We start from the raw sequence: 23,801 nt of genomic DNA on the forward strand, positions 1-23,801 counted from the left end.
GTCCCTTCCAATTGTTAAAGTCTAGGAGGACAGGGTGAGAGATGATGGCAACACTCACCCTATAAACACCCTTCAGGTGGCTTATACCGTTTTCTAAGCCAAAATGGACAAACTTTAAAGTTGCAGGGAAACAATACTGACTTCTCCCACCTAAGCTCCGAATGCTTTGAATGAACTAGAAGAGATACGGCCAAGAAAATGATTCCAATCTCTACATTTCATGCCTGGGAGGAAATCAAATGCAAAACAACAAAGCAAGCAGGCATGGCATAGGGGGGACTGCTATGTGGCAAGCCTGTTTTAAACCGAACTGGGAATTCAGACAACACACTTGAAGCCAATAAGGAACAGGTGATGCACAGGCAGGACTTGGGGCGGGCGGGGGGGGGGGGGGGGGGGGGGGGGGGAGGGGGACACTAGAAACCAGAAGTCTTAGCCCTGTGCAACATGGGGTCCGTGGTGGGCTTAGGTAATAACATCACCAAGCAGAGAGACCTAATAGTAAGAAAACAAGGTCACTGTTGCTGACTAAAAACAAACAAACAAACAAATCCAGTCTGTAGAAATGAAATTGCTTTTTTTTTTTAATTTTTTTTTTCAACGTTTATTTATTTTTGGGACAGAGAGAGACAGAGCATGAACCGGGGAGGGGCAGAGAGAGAGGGAGACACAGAATCGGAAACAGGCTCCAGGCTCTGAGCCATCAGCCCAGAGCCTGACGCGGGGCTCGAACTCACGGACCGCGAGATCGTGACCTGGCTGAAGTCGGGCGCTCAACCGACTGCGCCACCCAGGCGCCCCTGAAATTGCTTTTTAAAAGTCCATAGAACTACTCTCATCCTTTCCTATACACCTATTTTGTATCCATGCTGCCTCTGACCCCTACGAGCAGGGAACAGTTTTAGAGTTAAAAGATACTGGTTGCAAGTTCTGGCCCCACTATGGACTGGCTGAGGAACCAGGAACAGGCCATTTAACTCCTTGGTGCCTCAGTCTCCGATAAAACAGGGTACACACATGAATAAATAATCACAACTATTTAAAGGCTCATAGATCCAAATGCAATATGAAATTGCTGTGTAACCTTTACGGCATCATACAAATATTTGTGGTTGTTTTTGCTTTACTTAAAAGTAGTGGGAACCATCTGGTCATTTTCACCTCACCCACCTTGCCGCTTCTACATTTAGCCTCTCACCAGAAGGCAAAATCAAAAAAAGGGAAAACTGGTCTTCAGATAAGGTAACAGTTTTCACACCCAGCTGCTCACCAAAATCACTTGGAGAGCTTGTTAAAAATAGAGCTTCTTGTGCTCCAGACCTACTGAATCGGAAGCTCTAGGGATAGAGGGACCTAGGTGGCTTAGTCGGCTAAGTGTCCGGCTTCAGCTCAGGTCATGATCCCACGATTCGTGGGTTCGAGCCCCGCTTTGGGCTCTGTGCTGACAGCTTGGAGCCTAGAGCCTGCTTCGGACTCTGTAGCTCCCTCTCTCTCTCTCTCCCCCTCCCCCACTCACACTCTAATTCTCAAAAATAAATATTTTTTAAAAAAATTAAAACCGAAAAGAATCTCTAGAGATAATAAGGTCCAGGGCACTGAGTGATCCTAGACTGTACAGGGGACAAATATAGACACCTCTACAACCACTTGAATATCAAAAATAGAAGCCTGGCCACTTATTCATCTATAAAGTTCATCCTAATGCAGTATTACTTAAGCATAAAATGTTTATTCTGATTTTCACCTCCCCTCCCTCCCCCACTCATTGCTCAGGCAGTTAAGAACGAGTTTTCAAGATACAGAACTTTCAAGTACTGATTTCATTCCAATGTACTGTCAGGGACATGGCCAGAGATAACCACAAAGTGGGTTCAAAGTTCCAGCAAAATTAAGATGCTCAGTTACTGTTGTGTCAATTCAGCCTCAATCATTAATTTCTGCAACTGCAAAAGTTAATTGCTGACGCTCGCAGGATTGTGTGTTTCCTTTTAAGACGCTCAATCGCCAGTATCGTGAAGCTGAAGGAGCCTCAAAGTTTATGAGCTCCAAACTAACATTTTATAGATCAGAAAAAGAAGTCTAGAACCAGAACTCCCAGGACTGGTTCAATACTTCCGGGGAAAGACACACTAAAAGATCTGTCCTTTCTTAGTAACACAAAAATAATTCTATTTCATTCCTTTTCCAATGGACTCACAGGTCTGATTATTTAAGTTCCATCATATATAGAGATATAAAATTTTTTTTCTAAAGTAGTCTCCACGCCCAGCTTGAAGCGTAACGCAGGGCTTGAACTCACCACCCAGAGATCAAGCCGTGAGCTGAGATCAAGAGTCAGACGTCCAACCGACTGAGCCACACAGGCGACCCGTCCCTTCTTATAATTTTTATATGAGAATAGGGCTCCCAGGGTAAGAGCAAATTCTGTCGTTTTAAAACTGTTACAAAGTAGGTTTTATATTTGCACTCAAACCAAACACTTCATCATTATGGTCTCTGGTATAAACCAAATCAAAAGAAAAGGGAAAAAAGTGTAGCAGCAACAACAGATTAGTGTCAATCAAGAGTTGGGGCCGACGTCATTTAGGAGCTGTGAGTTACAATGAAACTTATTCTGACGACCTTAGCTCAATGATGGATCTTTCTAAACTAAAGAAGATTCCGTTTGTATTGTTCATTTACACTCCATCCAATCCTGCCACACCTTAGATTTTTTTCGGCCGTCCCTGGGCTCTCCAAGTGAATAGTAAACTAGGTGTAGGGGCCCTGACTCCCACCATCTCTACCAACCCAGAGCAGTGAGCTGGCAGGTGCTGGACAAACAATTTATAACCTGTAAGTGTGACTTTCCCTTCACCTAGTCTACTTAGCAGGTAGTCGCGGCCTCGAAGATCCCATGAGCCGTCCGGCCCAGCGTCCCCACGCATCAGGCCGGACCCTCCATCCGCCGCCGTCTTGGGCATCCCGCCAGAGACAGAACTTCCGAGCCGCCCCCGGCAGCGCCCCGGCGGAAGGACTCGGCCTCCACACGGGCGGGCGCCCGAGGCCCCAGCCAGGGAGCCGGCCTCGCCCAGCCTGGCTGCGCCCCCGCCCGTGCCCCGACGCGGCCCTCACTTGTGCGTTTGCTGGTACAGCGGCTCCATGTCGCCGGCCCCGCCGGGTCCGGCCCTGGCTTCCTTGGAACACGTCCTCACGGCCCCCCTTCCGGCTTCCGGCTACCGGCTTCCGGTCGCAGGACCCGCCCCCTCCTGCCGGCCAGGGCTGCCCCGGCGCGCGCCCTGCCGGTGGTGACGGAGACAGAAGAGGAGGGCGACGGGTGAAGAGGCCCGGACAAAAAGGCTAAGGGTAGTCAGAGGCACTGCCGCAGATCGGGGACGAGGAAGCATAGTCGTGGGTAGGGGGGCGGGCCTTCGGCATCGAGTCAGGCGTTGACAAGGGCAGTCGGAGAAGTAGGGACGTGAGGTCCTCAGAGCAAAGCTGCAGGAGAGCTGGTGGACACCTGCCATTCCCCAGCGGAGGCAGGCTGGGGGGGGGCTGTTCTCGCTCTGCTTCCAGTAAACTGCTCAGTTGTGGGTCTGGAGCTTGCGCTCCGCTGGGCTCTTGTGCGCAAGCATCTCCTCTGTCAAATATGTCCGGTTACTAACCCCCCCCCCCCCCATTTATCCTTCCAATAAACTCCCAATGAATGAGTGGTAACCGTGTCTTGTGTGCTGTGGGGAAACCGGGTTCCTCTTGCCCTCGAGAGAGGTCGCGGTCTAGGAAAGGAAGTGAGATAAGGGTACAAATAAACAGCTGCTTTTTTTTTTTAAATTTTTTTTCAATGTTTTTTATTTATTTTGGGACAGAGAGAGACAGAGCATGAACGGGGGAGGGGCAGAGAGAGAGGGAGACACAGAATTGGAAACAGGCTCCAGGCTCCGAGCCATCAGCCCAAGGGGAGGCTGAGAAATGGAGCTCCTTGCGTCCCCGCCTCGAACCAGAAGGCTGTCACCCTCTCCTGCGTGGGGACTAAAAGTTCCACACCCAGAAAACGGCGAGGGGTCACTGTCTCTCTGTGCAACCTCAGCGCACTAGCTGGCTCTCCCTACAGGTCCTGCATTCACTGGTGCTCTTATCCAGCAGGGCCCAGTGGGTGTGAATAACTCAGCTCTCAAGGCAAGAACGACGCCTCAGTGCATATTTGAAAAGCCAAATCAAGTACACCGGGCTCGGGGGCAGGTGTCGGACTTGGCCTCTCTCGGGCCCAGAAATCCTTCCTTTCTCCAAACAGCCCCTGCCACCTGGCCTGCCCCGCCCCGCCCCCCGCCCCCACCTCTAGCCCAGCAAAGCCACACGCTGACACTGCCTCCCAGAGCCCTGCTGGCCCAGCCTGGCTGGCTCTAGACCACTCATCCGAGGAATTGAGACAGCGAGGTGGTCCCCCCTCACAAAACCCTCAGTCCTTCCTCCTTTGGTCTCCCTTATTCCCCCCGCATCCTTTCCTACTCTGCTCTCCTGCTCCAACGTGGTTGGGGACCCTCAGTTCCAGTCCCCCCGCAACCTCTCTTTGCTGGGTGTCGAGGGAGGGAAAGGCTGCCGGGCCCAGTGGAGAGGAGTGTGCGCGCGCGGGCACCGACTTCGGGGTGCACGCGGCGTGCGCCTGCCTGGGGGGCCTCCACGTGGCCGAGTACCGCTGGGTCCTGGCAGCGCCCCTCTTCCCTCCTTGCACGCCCCGGAGCTCTCTCTGTTCTTCCCTCGTATGGGGCCTTCATTCAGGGCCTGAGCGCACCATTCCTTCCATCTGTAATACTCTTTCCTGAGTCTTCCCCTTTCTAACTCTGACTCATTCTCCAAGGCTCATCTTATATGTACATTCCTCCAGGAAGTCTTCCCGGCTCTGCCCTCCTCCACTCCGGATTAGAGGGCTCACCTCTGTACTTCCAGGCATCCTGCCTCCCTTCTAGCTCCCTCTAGGCTGTTGTAGCAGCTCTACAGGCTGTTGTAGCTCTAGGCTTACTCATCTGCCTTCCCTGTGAGAGGGTAGGACCGGGTCTACCTTGCTCAGTGTGGAGCTCACAAAGCTGGCTCAGTGCTGAGCACTTGGTATGTTCTCAGTAAATAACTGTTAGATGAACGAGTAAATGAATGAATACATGAACAAATAAAAACCACTCCCAAAGCTCGCGGTAATTTCCCCAACCTAGTGGGAAGGTGATTTCTGCTCGGCCCTGGCATTTTTCCTAAGGGGGCGTCTTGGGCGGGCACTAGCTGCATGCGTGTGTGTGTGTGTGTGTGTGTGTGTGTGTGTGTGTCCGGGACGCTCACCTCTTGCTCAGCTCCTTCAGGGCCCCACTTCGGCACAGGCCCAGGTAATCCCCCAGAAGCTTCAGCTGCTCCCGTCTCCTCCGGACGAGGCGCATCTGCTCCACATGCTCGTACAGCGAGGCATTCACCAGCTGCAGGTTGATGAGGGGCTGGGCCCGGATCTGCGTCAGGAACTTCAGAGCCTGCCGGCAGATCTGGGACACCACCAGATGGCAGACGGTGGCGGTTGGGGGGGGGGGGGGACAGAATGGCCGTTGGGTGAGCACCTCTGCGACAGGCACAGTATTACCCACCCACTCACCCGCCTTGCCACCACCGTCCAAGGGAAGCGGTGCCATCTTCATTATACAGATGAGGAAACGGAGGACCAGAGATGAAGTGACCGGGCCTAGGTCCACAGCTCATAAAAGTCAAGATCTGAACCCAGTTGCCCTAACTCCCAAACCCACTCTCCCTCCCAGGCACTAGCTGCGGTCCCTCCCCGGCCACGTTGGGTCAATGCCCCTCTCCCCATGGGCCTACAGATCCTTCCCACTATTTCCTGTCTTCCCAGCCCCCATTTTCCTGCCTAACAGAAACAGGCTCTGCCCCAGCGCCGACTCAGGAACCAGGTGACTGTCTGAGTCAGGCTCCAGCCACAGGAAACTACAGATCAGACACAGCTTAACAAGGTTTCCCGAGCGCCCCCGCCCCAAGCTCTGGCCAGCAGCACCAACCAGCTCCCCCAAGTCCCCGTGTGGAGGGGAGCGATCAATCCCAGCCTCTCCCACTGACAGGGTGTTACAGGTTCTACCCTCGGCCCTGACCCTAATGCCACAGCCGGTTACTGAGCGCCTACTATTTGCCCGACGGTGGGCTGCGGATCTCAACCATATCCTTTCTTCGGGCTGATGACAATTCAATGGGGGAGGTGTCACCACCCCCATTTTACAGATGAGTAAATGGAGGCTCAGAGAAGCGAAAGTGGCTTATCCAATCTACCTGCAGAAAGCAGAGCCCGGGTCTAAACTGAGGTGTTGTCTCTGCACACTTGGCTGCCTCATTAACTACCAAGAAGCTTCTCTCCCCTTCAGTCTCCTCCTTGGTGTAATAAGAAGGCCGGAGGATCTGAGATGGTCTCCACCATCAACTACCATGCAGTGGTTAGGAGTCGGGCTTTCAAGTCAGAATTGAATTCGAATCCTGGCTCTACCACTGCCTACCAGTAGGACCTTGTGACACTTATTTAACCTCTGGACTCAGTTTCCTTGTCTATAAAGTGGGGAAAAGAAAAGCATCTCTTACGGAATTATTTTGAGTTTAGGTTAAAATAATAATAATAATAATAATAATAATAATAATAATAGTGCAGGGGCGCCTGGGTGGCTCAGTCGGTGAAGCGTCCGACTTCGGCTCAGGTCATGATCTTACGGTTCACGGGTTTGAGCCCCATGTCGGGCTCTGTGCTGACAGCTCAGAGCCTAGAGCCTGCTTTGGATTCTGAGTCTTCCCCCTCTCTGCTTCTCCCCCACTCGTGCTCTCTCTCTCTCTCTCTTTCTCTCAAAAATAAATAAATGCAAAAAATAAAAAATAAAAAAAAAAGTTGTCCGGATGTTGTAAATAGCGAGTGTGTTTTATGGCCAAAGAATTATTTGCATCTGTGGCGGTTCTGAGGTTTAATATTCTATATGCAGTTAGTTAAATACTTACCACTGAGGGCAGGAGTGAGGACAAGGTAACCAACAAAAAGCCAAAGTGAAGCTAATGTCCTTGGGGTTCCGGTCCCCAGCAAGGTGGAGGCTGGGGTGGCACGGAATCTAAGAGTCACGTTCCCTGTGCTCTGACGACACAGCCACACGTCAAGACTGCATGGCCAATAGGCCTGGGTCTTGAGAAACAAATAGCTGCTTCTTTGTGCTTCTGTGTCTGTCTTAAGCAGAAATCTGTGCCTTTGGGAGACAGCCAAGTTTGTGCTCCTCCAGGCAGGCCCTGACCAAGTGAATGAGGGGCTGAAGGTGTGGCAGGCCTCAGGAGAAAGAAAGGGCACTGATGTAAGGCTCTAAGAGACTGGCGGGTGCCATCTCCTGTAATGTCCTCTGAGGCAGGTACTGATTAATGCTTCTTTATAGATGAGGAAACTGAAGTTAAATAATTTGCTAATGGTAACATAGCTAGGCAAGTGGGTAAGCTCAGGTGGAGAAGAAGAAAAGAGAGATCTTAGAATACATCTTATTCAAAAGCATTTGGTGAACATAAAAAAGTACTCAAGACTAAATCACACGAAATGGTACCAAGTGGACAGAGCCTGTTATAAATCAGTATGAGTCCAGAGTGATCCCAACTTTACAAATGTATGTAAACAAATATACAGAAAAGGCTGACTGCTCCAAGGGGAAGTACAGCCAGTTGGCCAGCCCACCCATCCATCCACCCGTCCATCGGTCCACATCCATCTACCCATCCCTCCATCCACATCCATTCACCCAACCATCTGTCTACATCCACCCGCCAACCCATCCGCCCATCTATCTACTCACAACTATCTACCCACCCATCCCCCATCCATCTAGAAATATAATCTATCCTAACTATCTTTCCTTATCTATTCTTCCTCTCCCTCTAGTTGCTGGTGCCTTAAACAGTTTTGTCCGTGGCCACGGGAGCTGCAGAGAACCACCCTCAGACCTCCACCTGAGGAACGAGGCAGGCACTGACAGAGTTCTGCCCAGGGGCTACAGACCAGCAGCACAGTTTTTTCTTGGTTGGCCCTCCCACCATCATGGGGCCTGAACCAGTGACCCTAAATTCCCTAGAGCCAAACTCCTCCACACGAAGAGCAGCAACAAAGGGGAGCGACCATTCCTTTGTCACTCCTCAGCCCTGTGTGGCCACGACTGGTTGGGCCCAAGGCTTACCGGGCGCTTGGTGAGGTCCCAGTTGTGGATGATCCTGGCCGGAATCACCGAGGCATCGTCCTGGTGGCAGATGTCGCAGTAATAGAGGCCAGAGAAGGCACAAAGCTTGGGTCGTACAAACGAGAAGCCAATCTGCCGGGAGCAGCCTGGGGAGAGGGACGGCAGGAGAGTGAGCAGTGGCGGGGCCAGAGTCTGGGGACAACGCAGAAGCTCCTAGGCAGAAGGACCTGCTATCTAAGGAAGGGGCAGACATAAAAGGAGGACACAAAGATCAAACAACCGTCACTCACATGCCCACCGCTGAGAAACAACCCCATTACTTAGTCTTTACGACAAAACACCGTTAACAATCATCGCTGTCATTTTGCAGCCGAAGCAGTCGGTGCACAGAGAGGTCAGGAGACCTGCCCGGTCACGGGACGACTAAGCGGCAGAGCCGGTAATCGGATTTGGGTTGGGTTGGTGTTAGAGCCCACATCCTCTTCTACCTAGCTGCCTGTGTTCAGTGTTCCCACTGCTTGCTCACCAATGCCAACCTCCCGTAGGCCCACCCCTCCACTGGGGCCCAGAAACGGAAGCGACCGAGTCAGCGCCTCAGCAAGCAGGGTAGGAGCTGGGGACACGGGGCCGGCCGACAGGCAGGGAGTAGGTGGGGAGGCCAACCGGAGGCAGGACCGTCTGGACACTGCCTGGTGCCAGCTTGGAGTCAGAGAGGCCGGACATCTCAGGACAGTGGTGCAGGGTCCGGCTTCAGCTCCTCTGCTGGAGGTCCCTCCACAGCGGCGGGCGGTGAGAGTCAGAGTGGGGCTCAGATCCTGAGCACATGCCTGCCTCCCACAGGGCCAGGGGAAAGAGGCCCTCCGGCCTTGGGACGAGAAGGGCTGGCTCTTCTGCCTAATAGCTGCCTCATCCTAACCTTCGCCGAGGTTTTACGAGGTTCCATTTCAGTATCTATAAAATTCAGCTGCTCCTTGCTCTCCTGTGGGGATGATGACCAAGTTTAAAGGAGATGAGGCTTTGAAAGTGCCCTGTGAACCATGAAATACAGCCAGATGCCGGCGGTGGGCATCCACCCGGCCACAAAGCCATGCCTGCAGCAGGAAGGAAGCCCAAGCCCCCAGATTCAGTCTCGGCCTGAGGGCTGGCAGGTGAGAGGCACAGTGAGAGCCGCCCCCTGCCAGCATTCACACCCACTGGGGGACCCTCCTCACCAGCCCTGGGGGGCCTGGCCTCCTCCCCGAGCCCAACACCCACAGGCGGAAAGTGCAGAGCGTGAGTGTTAGGGGTTGGCGGGTGTGAGGAGGGAGTGAGCAGGGACTTGAAAATGTCTTCTGCAGGAAGAAAACCGCAGACCACTTCCTTCCGGATGCCCGAAGCAGACTTTCCCCTCCGGTCCCACAGGCTCCAGCCAACAGGATGGTCCCCAAACCACCTGCAGCCGCGTCTCCTGCTAGGGCACCCTGCGGCAGGGCCAAATCCTCACAGTCCCCCTGGAGAACCGAAGGTGATGGAAACAGGGGTCTGGGTCGGGGAGAAGAGCTAAAAATGGAACGTGAGCCATGGAATATCTCACTGCCTTGAAAAGCAATGGGGTGGAGAGGCCCTGCGGAGACACGGCCAGAGCGAGGCTCTAGGACCGTCAAGGTCCTCATCTGGCTTCACCACAGGACAGGTTATTGTTAGGACTAAATTAAATAATCCAAATAAAGCAGCTGGCCCGGTGGTCCCACACAGAAGAATCAGACTTGAGGACAGTAATGATACGGCAGATGTACTGACGTAGAATAATATCCATAATACATTCCTCAGTAGAACAAAACCAAGTTGCAGAACAATATATACAGCTGTGCTGGCCCGTACGGTGGCCACAAGCCTCAGGTGCCCATTTCAATTTAAATACCTTTAAGTTAAACTGAAAATTTGGTTCCTTAGTCACACTAGCCACATTTGAAGTCCTCAGGGGCCACAGGTGGCTTGTAGTTACCATATTAGCACCGATCTAGGATATTTTCACCATCGGAGAATGTTCTATTGCACAGCATTCAGTAGGATGAGCCCATTTTGGTTAAGCGAAAAAGACTGTGTGCACTTGCAAAAGCATGCAGAAGTATCTGCAAGGGTGCCGTGCCCCTGCTCCAAAAGAATCCAATGATAGGGTGATATAATAATGAAGGGGGCGGAGAGCACAGCTCCCTGGATGGAGCTCCCTGAGCAGAGACAGCAGCACCCGGCAGAGCTGTGCACCCACAGGTCCCAACCCTCGGCATGGCTGCTGGCCTCGGTGGGTGCTGGGGAGGAGCAGAGGCTACGTCTGCTGCAACATCCCAGGGGTGGCATGGGGGCGCTCGTGGAGAGCCAGGAAAGGGCAGAGAGACTAAATCGGGAGCCCCACCCGAGGCAGAGTGAGGCGGGCAGGCTGGGGGTGGCGGGACAGCAAGGGGGCACCTGCACAGAAGCAGCCCTGGGAGTCGAGGCCTTTCTCCGTGGGGATGGCCACGAGGTACCGCAGCAGGAAGCCGTTCTCCCGCGTGGCGAACTTCAGCACCTCCTGACAGTTTTCGTCCAGACTCCCGCCCAGTGTCACCGCCTCCTCCGCCAGGACCTTGCGCACCAGCTCCCTCCACAGGGCGGCCTCCTCAGCATTCCCGGCCTGCAGCTTCAGGACGGCCTTGGCCGTGATGATTTTGAAGAAGGATGGGCCCCCGAGGCTCGTGTCTGGCAGGATGTCTCGGATGGTCTCAACTCCGTGGCTGTCACTTAACATTTTCTCGTTGTTTCTCACTCGGAAGCATTTCAGAGACTCCAAGGATAGGGAAAAAATATAGGGCATCCAGGTCCTGTCCGTGTACAGGTACAGAAGGGATTCTTTAATAGCGTCTGGCTCGGGAACTTGGGCAGAGGACCAACAGAACTGCGTGCCCTGGAGAGTCTCGGGCTCAGTGGGTGGGTCCGGGTGGGAGGGGAGGCCACCCTGGGGGGCGTCTGGGGGGTCCTCGGGCTGCTCCGGGTACTGGATGTTCACCCACTCATCCTCCTGCTGGGGCCGGCACTTCTGTAGGGCCTCCCGCACCCGGTCCAGCCAGTCCTCGGCTTCGTCCTGGGAGGAGGCCCGCAGGGCCAGCTTCCTGCCAGAGAAGACCAGCTCGAAGCGGCCGTCGCCGTGGGCTGGCCCCACGGCCTCGCAGCGCAGCAGGGAGCAGTTCTCCACGCAGGTGCGTTCCTCGGTGTTCAGGTAGAGGCGGAACTCCAGAGGGGAGAGCTCGCAGAAGAGTTCCTTCCAGATGCCCATCGCCCCCCGCCGCTCCACGGTGCCCAGCTTCATGAGACCCCGGAATGGGTTGGACAGCCCTGGGGGCAGAAAGAGGCACTTTAGACGGCGGGCCAAGCCTCTACCTCCCGAGGCCCCGCAGCGGGTGGGGACAGGGGCTGCCGCGAGAACGCTTTAGGAGTGCCTTCGTCCCATCCGCACCCTCAGCTGTTGACCTTGTTCCTGAATTTTACTGAGGAAAAAAAAAAAAGGACTAAAAAAATTACCTCCACAGAGCCCTCACTATGGCATCTGTACCCACACTCAGACGTCCCCCTTGTCACCGGGGATGAACTTCTGGCTCAGTCTGAGGCCAACTCCCCCGTCTGCACAGGGGACCCCTCCCCACCGCCCACTCAAGGACAGGGACGTCTCTCCAGCAGCACCCCCCCCACCCCCACCGTGTCACTGCTTTCTCCCTTCCCTCCTGGCTCGTTCCCATCAGCACACAAACACGCTGTTATTTCTGCCATCTTTAAAAATAGCTTTCTTGATGGCACTCACATCTCTAATTACCACCCTGTTCCTCTGTCCCCTTTACAGAAAACCTCGAGGAGGTGTCACAACTGTCTCTGGTTCCCCTGCTCCCGTTCCATCTTGAATCTGCTCCAGTCAGGTTTTTGTCCCCTCCTTCCACTGAAACGGCACTTGGGAAGCCCCATGCCCTCCTTGTCACCAAATCCCAAGGCTAATCCTTGCTGCCGATCTGGCCTGACCCATCAGTATCTCAGGACACAGCTGAGACCCTCCTTCCCTCATGAGACACTTCCCTCACACGGCTGCTGAGGGGCCACTCTGGGTACTCCTCCGCCACGACGGGCCACTCTTCTGTCCCCCGGCTCACTCCTCCGCCTCTCCCTGACATGTCAACATTGGAGCACCCCAGAGCTCAGTCCTGGGTCCCCTTCTCCATTGACACCCGCCTCCTACCTGATCGTGCCTACGCTCAGGGCTTTATGCCAACAACTCCCCAGCGTTTATCTCCAGCCTGAACCTCGCCCTTGAACTTCAGGTTCAGATCTCCGCCTGCGCCATGTACGGCTGATATCTAATAGGCATCTCAAAATTGACATGCCCGAAAATCAATCCCTGCCCCTCCCACTGCAAACCAGCTTTTCTCCCAACATCCCTCATCTCATAAATGGCAAACTGCATCCTTCGAGCTGCTTGGGCTAAAAACCTTTCCTGTCTGTCACACACATACACACGCAGCCCATCAGCGAATCCTGCTGGCACATCCGGAACCCTCTGCTTCTCACCACCTCGACCGCTACCACACGGGCTCCGACGGCTGTCACCCCTGGCCTGGCTTATGGCGAGAGCCTCCTGACTGGTCTCTCTCCCCTGAGGTCCTTCAACATACGAGCCAGGATGACTCCCCATTTAAAGGAAGTCAGATCACGTCCCTTTGCCCCAAACCCTGCAATGACTGCCATCTCCCTCGGAGGGAAAGCTAACGTCCCTCCTGTGGCCCGCGAGGCCCTCCGTCACTCCGCCCACATCTCTAACCACCCCCTTCCCATCTCCTTGGTTTCCTGGGCACGTACCCATGGCAGGATCTTTGTATCTGTTCCCCTGCTGGAGCCACACAGGTCGGCCCGTGCCTTCCTGCCTCTCTCCCTGCACATCTCCTCAAATGTCACCTTATCTGTGAGGGCTTCCTTGGCCACCCATATGAAATAGTACGCTCCCCCCCCCCCCCGCACTCCCCAAGTTCTCCATAGCAATTATTATCACCAGTCCATACAATACATTTACTTGTTAATTCCCTTCTTCCCTGCCTCTTGCACTAGGATATAAGAAGTCTGTGAAGACAGGGACGTTGCTTTGCTTCCTGCTGTGTCCCCAGCACCCAGAACAGCCTGGCACAGCACAGATACTTAATAAATACCCGCTGAATGAGCGTGTGCCTGGACACCACACACCCCTCTATGCTCCCTGTTCCTAGGGCTCTGCCAGCAACTGGGGGGTCCAAAGGACGCACAATTCTCTCTTCCGCAGCCTGAAGTAGCCTTGGAGATTTCAGATAATTGTATAGGGTCTTCCTACCCTTCAGGGAACCTGACGGCCTAGGCATGAGGCACACTTTCTCTGGCATGGTTACACGGACTACAAGAAAAACTTAAAAGAAGCCTGTGTGGAGACCAGGGCTCTCCTGAGCTAGGAACCTGGCCGGAATCGTCTGCTGGGTCACGGCAAACAGAAAATGAAGTGAGAAAGAGACCGGCTCCAGGGCAGACTTTTCTGTTTGTGGGGGTTGTGGAGAAATTCGCTTATGGTTACTGAATGCTTTTCAGAATTGCACAGGGTGCGGAACTCGAGCTGGCCTCATTGTAAACAGCGCACAGAGGACGGCTAACAGATGGCAGAGCTGATACACCCCCACCAGAGCTGTTAAACAAACCTTCGAAGACAGAGGTCTCGGGAAGGGGCACTGAAACGCCTTCCGGAGGCAGGGTTTGCTCTGAGCTACAGGCAGAACCCAGAGTCGTGCATAGTCACACGACCTCGGGGGGAAAGTTTCAGTATTTCAATATATGAAACAGGTTTCGGGGCATGATACTGTGGAGCTCTCATGAGAAAATATAGCACTTTTCCTGAAATGCTTCCCTGAATTACTCAGCAAGGGTGTTCCTGATTACATTTTGGGAAGAGGTTTTGCTCGTGAGAATACACTACCCAACCGGGAATGGAAAAGAGGGCTCTGGCACTGCTCTCCGAAAGGCACTGTCCCCGCGGCAAGGTCACTGGAACCCTGCGGTCACCTACCCATCTGCCTGCGGTGCACCACCCTGAAGTTCTGGTGCTCCTGGGCCGCCGCTGCCCTGCTTGGCCGGCCTCCTGGGGAAGGCACGCAGGCTTGGTCTAAGGCCCCCGTGGAGTGGCTTTTCCTTGGCCCTTGAGAAAAATGCCGGAGGAGCCCAGGCCTGGACTCCGGAGTCCCTCCGGAAGAAGCCACGGAGTGTTCTGAAGGGCTCTCTGCGGGCGGCTCCTGGGGAGGCCGGTAGAAGTCATCCTCTGAGATCCAGCTCCTGCTCTTCTAGTGGGAAGGGAGGGAAGACATAGGTGGTGGTTGAAGGTTTTTGTGTGTTTGTTTTGTTTTACAGACACCTTGATGGAGACACAATTCACCGATCATCAAAGGAACCCATTTAGAGCGCACGACTGAATAGTTTCAGTGTATTCACGGAGTTGTGCAACCAGCACCACGAAGTTCAGAACATTGTCATTCCTCCAGAAAGAAACCCCGTGCTCGGGAGCGGTCAGTTCCCATTTCCCCTCAACCGCTCCAGTTCTAGGCCACCACTAATCTACTTTCTGTTTCTAGAGATCTGTCCATTCTTTTTTTATTTTTTTTTTTTAATTTTTTTTTTTCAACTTTTTTTATTTATTTTTGGGACAGAGAAAGACAGAGCATGAACGGGGGAGGGGCAGAGAGAGAGGGAGACACAGAATCGGAAACAGGCTCCAGGCTCCGAGCCATCAGCCCAGAGCCTGACGCGGGGCTCGAACTCACGGACCGCGAGATCGTGACCTGGCTGAAGTCGGACGCTTAACCGACTGCGCCACCCAGGCGCCCCATAGAGATCTGTCCATTCTGTTTACATAAACAGAATCTTCATTTATGGTTTCTCTTTTTATTCATTTGTATGTATATTTATTTATTTCGGGGTGTGTGTGGGGGAGACAGCATGAGCAGGGGAGGGGGACAGACAGGCAGAGAAAGAGAGAGACAGAATCCTAAGCAGGCTCTACACTCAGTGTGGAGCCTGACGTGGGGCTCAATCTCACGAACCTGGGATCACGACCGGAGCCAAGATCAAGAGTTGAACGCTCAAGAGTTGAACGATCAAGAGCCACCAAGGTGCCCCAATATAAAAGGAATCTTATAAATGTGGTCTTTGTGTCTGCCTTCTCTCTGAACATCAGGTTTTCTAGGTCCATCCATGTTGTGGCAGGCATCAGTATTTCTTTATTACTAACTAGTATTCCAAGGTATGGATGTAGCACATTTGGTCTGTCCGTTCATCAGCTGATGGGCATCTGGGTTGTCTCTGCTCTGGGGCAATTATGAATAATGCTGCCACGAACATTCACGTAACCATTTCTGTGTGGACGTATGTTTTCCGTTCCGTTGGGTACATGTCTAGGAGTGCAACTGATGGGCCATTCGGTAACTATGTCTAACTTTCTGGGGAATTTCCAAACTCTTTCCCTAAGTGACTACACCATTTTACATTCCCACCACATATGGGGATTCCAATTTCTCCACATCCTTTCCAACGTTTTTATTATCTGTTTGATTATAGCCATCCTCACGTGTGTGAAGTACCGTCTTGTGGTTTGGGTTTGCAATTTCCCCAGTGTCTAAGGACAATGACACCGAGCATCTTTTCACGTGCTCAGTGGACACCAGTAGATCTTCTTTGGGAGAAATGTCTATTCGAATTCTTTGCCTATTAAAAAAATTTTTTTAACGTTTATTTATTTTTGAGAGAGACAGCGAGAGAGTGGGGGGGGGGGGGGGCAGAGAGAGAGAGGGAGACACAGAATCGGAAGCAGGCTCCGGGCTCTGAGCCGTCAGCACAGAGCCCGACGTGGGGCTCGAATTCACAAACCATGATCTGAACCGAAGTCGGAGGCTTCACCGGCTGAGCCACCCCACCCAGGCTCCCCTAAGTCTCCAACTGATTTTGAGTTAATTCTTGTGTATGGTGTGAGGAAGGGGTCTACCTTTATTTTGTCGCAGGTGGACATCCCATCATCCCAGCACCAGTTATTGAAGGACTACAGTTTGTCAGCCCTGCTTATAGGGTTTGAGATGAGGGAGGCATGGGTGAGCAGGACCCAGGACCCCTTCTGTTGCTGAGACTGAAGCTGCTCACCAGTGGGAGAAGGGGGGTGGGTCTGGGGTCACAGAATTGTGGGAAGGGATTTGAGCTTCCCCCCTCCCCCATTTCAAGCACTCCCTGCCTTTCTGTGCCTAAGCATGGATGAGCAGAGGCAAGAAGAAAGCTGGCTGGACTGCCCTAAGTGGCTGTCTACACAGAGGAAGTGACTCACACGAGAGGTGGGTCCAGCCCAGCTATTTTGTTAAGTGTCACCAACCTCACCCTGAAGTTGCTATTTCCACCCCCTAAATGAGACTGCCCTCTCTGCTCCCGTAGACACGGAAGGGGAGTAAGGCTGAGGCTGCCCTAGAGGGATTGGTTTGCACAGTTTAATCCATTCAGATGCTTTATGGCACCTTAAGCCAAGAGTGGAGAACTCTGAGTCGGGAGTATCGGGGCCTCAGAGCTGGGCTCCAGGGCTCCCTCTGAAAACCCTCGGAATTAGCAGGTGCTTCCTTCAGGCAGTGACAGGACAATGTGTCAATCAGGGTGGCTACTTGGGAAGCATTTGCAACACAAGATTCTGAACAAAGCCTGCCTGGGCCATAGAGACCCAGGGGAGCTCCCCGAGGAAAATGGCCAGGAGCCCCACAGAGCCTGGCACACACACCTGGGAAGTCCTGCGGCCTCCCAGCTCACTATTCCTTAAGACTCAGCTCAGGGGCCGTCCATCACCTCCTCGGGGAAGCTTTCCTGACTATTCCCCAGCCTACACTCCTCCCGCTGCCTAGCTGGGTCAGGGACTCCTCGGGGCTCCCACGGCAGTCTTTGCCCACCCCACCCAGCACCTACCAAGCTGTACGCAATGGCCACTCTTCTTTTGCCTGGCACAGAGTTATCACAGATGAGGGAATAATTCTTGAGTATCAAACGTCTTTGGCATAAAATAACAAGGCTGGGGCAAGGGGACTGGAAGGAAGGAGACAAATGTGAATTGTGAGGTGATATATGTTCACTGGTGAGGGCTTCTCTCTCCGAGGAGGCGAGGGAGACGGCCGGGAAGTGTTCAGACTCGGTCCAGCGGCCACAGGTCAGCCCCCAGGAAATGATACTCCAGGAAACATCTTTTGTTCTCTTAGACAACAGACAAAACCAGTGGGAACACTGGGTCCTTGGAGCTACTGCACACAGGCCTGGACGGAGCTCTGTAGCTGTGCCCCAGCCAGGGCCCCCGGTCACCAAGCGGGGTGTGGGGGGAGCACCCCACTGTTCCCCCTCCCCCTTCCTACCACCTGCCTTCCTACCTTCTGCTCATTCAAGCCCCCACATCTGGCCAGTTCCCTGCCGCTCTAACAGTGGAGGAAACCGCCACAGACCACGGGTCTAAGCCATGGCAGCACCTGCCACGAGGGGCCCGAGACAGAGGAATGCCACTTTCACTGGGTGAAGTCTTAGAATCCAGACCGTCCTCTGGAGTGCAACTGAGAAATCCGTTCACAGCCCCCCGGAGTCCACAAATAGAAGTCCCCTTAGCTCCCCCACTCCCGGCCCCCTTCCTTCCTGGCACTTGTCACCAGTGTAATTATGATGTGGGTAATGACTCGCCTGATCCAGAGTCTGTCCCCAAGGAGCAGGGCCCTTGTCCGTCCTGTCCCATCACCGTACCGAGTATGGTGCTTGGCCCAGAGCAGGGCCTCTGTGGTGAATGAATTTAAAATAATGTTTTTTGTTTCTTTTTTAAAGAAAGACTGAATGGCTCTCATGGTTATACGACTTGACAGTCAGAACCCTCTACTCACCCGCCCCCCCACCCCACGCCACCAAAGTGTCAAATAAACGGCAGTGACTAAGTGACAGAAGCACAGGAAAATGAGACTCACAGGGGTGACACGCGGGGTGGAGCCGGGGGTCCACCAGGTGGGCTGCACGGGAGTGCCCAGCGACTATCTTCTTAGTGGAGGGATGAGTGGGTCCTGTGGGCTCTCAGCAACCTGAGTCCCCTGAGGCCTGCGGGGAGGCGGAGCCCGCCCTGGTCAGACCCACCAGCCCAGCCCATGCACTTGGCGGCCTACTTCTCAGCGTAAACTCCCAAGCTGGCATCTCGAGAGTCTCTGAGAGTTCGAGAACCATTAATTACGCCTGCACTCACCCAGGTACGGTGTGCAGAGCTGACCTTACGGAAGGGAACAGACATGCTCTTCCGTATCACGGAGCCGGTATTCGAGTCCAGAGGCAGGAAATCAAGTGAAGCAGGCAAATGGGGAAGGGAGTCACGGGGGACGGTGCTTTTGGGACAGGGTGCTGGGGGAAGGCGGAGACAAGGGTGAGGAAAAGGGGCGAGCTGGGAAAGGGTCCGGGCAGATGGAAAAGCCTGGGGCTGAAAGGAGCCTGCGGTGGCAGAAGCTGCCGGAGGCCAGAGGAGCTTGGGTGACAAGTTAAGCTGCCCTGTCCCATCAGCTCCGGGACCCTGGCAAGACAGGATGTCGGAGCTGAGACACAACACGAGTCAGGTCTTGGACGGGAGTGAACTCAGCTTGGTCAACGCCAGCCACTCTGTGGCATCCTGCTAGGGCGCGCAGCCCCAGACCCTAGGGGTAGCCCCCTGCTTCCAGCTCAAGCCGGGGGCTGTGGAGTCGTTCTTCTTTACCCTTCAGGGTGTTGACAGTTGTCGGCTCAAAACCTTCAGAGTCCTCTGACATTCTGGGCCCTGAAGACTCTTCAGGATAGTAAAAAATGGAGACTGTGACCTCACTTATACAGCTACATGGCTTACACAGTCACATTCAGTCAGTGGTGCTAGTCAGTCCGATATCTGTATGGACAAAACGTGACTTTTGACTCTTACCTCACACCATACACAAAACTCAATCCCAAGTGGATCATACATCTAATTGCAAAAGGTAAAACAACAAAGCTTCTAGATGAAAATACAGGGGTCTTCACAGCTTTGGGTAGAGATCTTAAAAATAGACACAAAATACGTAAACCACAAACAGAGAGGCCAATAAATTGAAGAGCATTAAAACCAAGAATTTCTGCTCCACGAAAAATACCATTAAGAGATTTAAAACACAAGCCATAGGGGCACCTGGGTGGCTCAATCAGTTAAGCATCCACCTCTTGATTTCGGCTCCGGTCATGATCTCACAGTTTGTGAGTTCAAGCCCCAAGTCAGGCTTTGCACTGACAGTGCGGAGACTGCTTGGGATTCTCTGTCTTTCCTCTCTTTTTCTTTCGTTTTTTAATGTTTATTTTTGAGAGAGAGAGAGAGAGAGAGAGCAAGTGGGCAAGGGGCAGAGAGAGAGAGATGGAGACACAGAATCCAAAGCAGGCTCCAGGCTCCAAGCTGTCAGCACAGAGCCCGACGCAGGGCTCGAACTCGTGAACCGCGAGATCATGACCTGAGCTTAGCCGACTGAGCCACCCAGGCATTCCTCTCTCCCTCTTTTTCTGCACGCGCATGAGCGTACACACTCTCTCTCAAAATAAATAAATAAACGTTAAAAAGACAGGCAAGCCATAGACTTGAAGAAACGTTTGCTATATGTATATGCGACATATTTTTTTCTCTAATAAAAGACATATCCAGGAGCGCCTGGGTGGCGCAGTCGGTTAAGCGTCCGACTTCAGCCAGGTCACGATCTCGCGGTCCGTGAGTTCGAGCCCCGCGTCGGGCTCTGGGCTGATGGCTCGGAGCCTGGAGCCTGTTTCCGATTCTGTGTCTCCCTCTCTCTCTGCCCCTCCCCCGTTCATGCTCTGTCTCTCTCTGTCCCAAAAAAAATAAAAAAAATAAACGTTTAAAAAGACATATCCATAATATGTAAAGAGCCTCTACCAATGAATCAGGAAATACACACAACTCAATTTAAGAATGAAGCAATGACTTAGAGACTTCCAACAGCCAATAAGCAAACGAAAAGGTATCAAGATCGTTAGTCATCAGGGAAATGCAAATTAAAACCACAGCGAGGTCCCACTGCACACCTATTAGAGTGGCTGAAATGAAAAAGACTCATGACCCACTGGCTAGGATAAAGAGCAATGAAAATGCTCACATATTGCAATGCGAGTACAAGTCAGTGCAAGCACTGTTAGAAAACTGCTTGGCAGTATGCACTAAAGGTAAACATATGCCTTCCCAATGACTGGGCAATTCCGCTCCTAGATATATACCCCCAGAAAAGAGTGCAGAGGGGTTCACCGAAATACAAATGTAAGAATGTTCACATCAGCTTTCATCATAATAGCCCAAACCTGGAAACAACCCAAATGTCTGTTAGCAGGAGAATGGATAGATGCACTGTGATATACTCTTACAATGGAATGCTACAGAACAATGGAAAAGAACAAACTATAGCCTCATGCTATATGCACAGGTGAACCACACAGACATAATGCTGAGTGAAAGAAGCAAAAGAGTATACATTGTACAGTTCCTTTCATACGAATGAAGTCGAACAATAGGAGAAATTAATCTACGGTGCTAGAAGTCAGAATAGAGGCTTCCTTTAGAGGGGAACAATGGGACAAGGCATGAGAGAGCCTTCTGGTGGGCTGGAAATGTTCTATGTTTCCATCTGGAGGGTGGTCATAGAGGGTACATCGTATATAATTACTCACTGAGATGTGTACTAAAGATCACTTTACAGCATTCCTCGAAAACGTTCTAAAGGGGGAAATAATAGTCTTTTGAACAAACGGTGCTGGTACCACTGTCCATCAATATGCAAAAGAATCGAGCTGGACCTCGTCGTTATACCATATACAAAAGTCAACTCAAAATGGATCATAGATCTCAATGTAAGAGCTAAAACTATAAAATTTTTAGAAGAACACATCAATCTTTGTGACCTTGGGCTAGGAAACGGGTATACACGGGACACCAAAAGCACAAATGGCGAAAGAAAAAAATAGGTAGACTGGACTCTATCAACATTGAAAACATTTATGATGTAAATGTTACCATCAAGAAAGTGAAACGACAACTCACAGGATGGGAGGAAATAGTTGCTAATTATGTATTTAATAAGGGTATACAATCCAGAATATATAAAGAACTATTAAAATTCAATAATAAAACGACAAATAATCCCATTTTAAAATGGGCCAAGGGGTGCCTGGGTAGCTCAGTGGGTTAAGCATCTGACTCTTGGTTTTGGCTCAGGTTGTGACCTCACGTTTCGTGAGTTCAAGCCCTGCATCGGGCTCTGTGCTAGCGGCAAGGAGCCTGCTTGGGACTCACTCTCCTTCTCTCTCTGCCCCTCCCCTACTCATGCCCGCACTCCCACAAAATAAATAAGTGAAAAATAAACAAAATAAAATAAAAATGGGCCAAGGTTCTGAATAGACATTCCTCCAAAGTAGATCTACAAATGGCCAAAAGTCACACAAACAAGATGATGCTTGACATCATTAGTCATTAAAGAAACACAAATCAAAACCATAAGTAGATACTGCTCGTGCCCTCGGCTAGCTATAATGACAATTTTTAAGAAGACAGTAAGAACTGTTGGTGAGGATGGAATACATTGCTGGTGGGAATATAAAATGGGGCGCTGCTTTGGAAAACAGTTTGGTAGTTCCTCAGAAGGTTAAATATAGAGTTACCATGTGACCCAGAGATTTTGCTGCTGGGTATACATCCAAGACAATCAAAAATATACCCACACAAAAACTTGTACATGAATGTTCATTGCTGTGTTATTTATATTAGCCAAAAAAATGGGGGGAAAAAAACAAAAGTCTATCAACTGGTGAAGGACAAAATAAAATGTGACGGGTTCATACAAAGGAATCTACAATGAATTATTACTCCCTGAAGCACAGATCAGGCTCCAACAACGATGAATCCCGAAAACAGTATGTTAATTGGAAGAAGCCAGTCACCAAAGGCTGCATATTACGTGATTCCATTTCTGTGAAATGTCCAGAATAGCAAATCTATAGACAAAGGAAATAAGTAGTTGCCAGGGGATGAGAGGAGTGAGGCCGGAGGAGGAGGATGGGGCGTCACTGCTAATGGTAAGGGATTTCTTTTCTTTTCTTTTTAACATGTTTTTATTTATTTTTTGAGAGAGAGATAGAGACAGAGCATCAGCAGGGGAGGAGTAGAGAGAGAGGGAGTCTGAAGCATGCTCCAGGCTCTGAGCTGTCAGCACAGAGCCCGACATGGGGCTCGAACTTGTGAACCACAGATCATGACCTGAGCTGAAGTCGGACCCTCAAACGACTGAGCCACCCAGGCGTCCCAAGGGATTTCTTTTATGGGGGATGAAAATATTTTCAAATTCGATTGTAGTGATGGCTGCACAACCTTGTGAATATACGAAAAAAGAATGGAATTATACACTTTAATTAGGTGAATTGTATGCTATATGAGTTATATCTCAATAAAGCTATTTAAAAGTGTGTGTGTGTGTGTGTGTGTGTGTGTGCGCGCGCGCGCGCGCGTGTCCTAATCTATTTCACGGCCTTGGCCCCATCCTGAGTTACACGATCTGGAAGCTACCGGATGAGAGATACGCACGGATGGAGCTGAAAAAGCAAGACTATATCCTAACGTGACCCCAGACAGCAGCTGGGATAAACCTGGGGTTCTGTATGTCCGCGTGCACACGTGCATACAACTTCCTACCCTGGCTACTCATCCTCAAGGACAAATGTGAAATGGCAAAGAGCTCAGGTCCACAGCTTTGACAACCGCTTCACTGGGCCGATAGTTCTCAAGCCTCTGACCCATGGCTCTGTGCAGGAGATTCCCAGGGCTGGCTTCCCTCGGGGTTATCAACAAAGGAGACCGGCCCATTCTAGAGCTGCACTGCCCGACAGAAACAGAATTCCAGCCACATGTATCATTTTAAATGTTCTACTAGCCACGTTTTTAAAATGTAAAAAGAAACACGTGTAATTAACTTTTATATTTAACCCAATATCAAACATATTTTCATTGTAACACATAATCGATAAATGATTGAGATATTTCACCTTCTTTTTTTCTCAGACTGAGCCTTCAAGATCCAGTGTTTATTTCACATAGCTTATCTCAGTTTGGACTAACCACATTTTAAATGCTCATTCAACAGCCACGTGTGGCTAGTGGTTACCATATGGGATGGTGCAGTTCTAACCTGGCTCATATTGCAAGATGAGTATTCTCAAAGTCTGGTATTTTAGCAAATCTGAATTTAATAATAACAAGAGCTGAGGAGGAAACCAAGGCTCAGTGAGGCAAAGTGCCTTGCCCGAGGCCTTGAGCTGACAAGTGGCAGTGGTTATGCGCAGGGTCTATGATCAGATGAGAATTATCTTCTCTACGGGGTCAATGTGAGAGGACAAGAGAGACCCATGGGAAGGGACTGGCACCGTGCCTGGCTCACATCCGCCGTGGCAGATATGAGGGGCTAATGGAGACAAGGCAGAGACCACTCGGGGTGGCTAGCTGGGGAGACCCTGCACCAGCTCTGA

At 51.7% G+C, this 23,801-nt stretch overlaps 2 protein-coding genes and 1 long non-coding RNA gene across 52 annotated transcripts in view; 1 reads left to right on the plus strand and 2 right to left on the minus strand.

Moving 5' to 3' along the window:
• LOC105260083 (RAD52 motif-containing protein 1-like) overlaps positions 1–23,801 on the minus strand; it is a 345,360-nt gene that overhangs the window by 130,885 nt on the left and 190,674 nt on the right. The gene's annotated exons all lie outside the window — the stretch shown is intronic.
• LOC123378959 (pleckstrin homology domain-containing family M member 1-like) overlaps positions 5,118–23,801 on the minus strand; it is a 37,687-nt gene continuing 19,003 nt past the window's right edge. Inside the window, exons 6-10 of one of the 2 annotated variants that reach the window (XM_045044334.1) lie at positions 17,190–17,306; positions 14,275–14,545; positions 10,644–11,546; positions 8,199–8,344; positions 5,118–5,498 (exon numbers count right to left, since the gene is read on the minus strand). In XM_045044334.1, the coding sequence (XP_044900269.1) occupies positions 5,301–5,498; positions 8,199–8,344; positions 10,644–11,546; positions 14,275–14,545; positions 17,190–17,306 (1,635 nt within the window). In that variant the 3' untranslated portion in view covers positions 5,118–5,300. Of the gene's footprint in view, positions 5,499–8,198; positions 8,345–9,948; positions 11,547–14,274; positions 14,546–17,189; positions 17,307–23,801 lie in introns of those variants that run through there. The other variant, XM_045044335.1, reaches the window with a different exon arrangement.
• Positions 8,342–14,847, plus strand: LOC123381873. Its single transcript, XR_006589401.1, has 3 exons — positions 8,342–8,804; positions 9,536–9,702; positions 14,613–14,847. It is a non-coding gene; the product is annotated as an uncharacterized LOC123381873 (long non-coding RNA).

Source organism: Felis catus, chromosome E1 (assembly GCF_018350175.1).
Source record: "Felis catus isolate Fca126 chromosome E1, F.catus_Fca126_mat1.0, whole genome shotgun sequence".
Lineage (NCBI taxonomy): Eukaryota > Metazoa > Chordata > Mammalia > Carnivora > Felidae > Felis > Felis catus.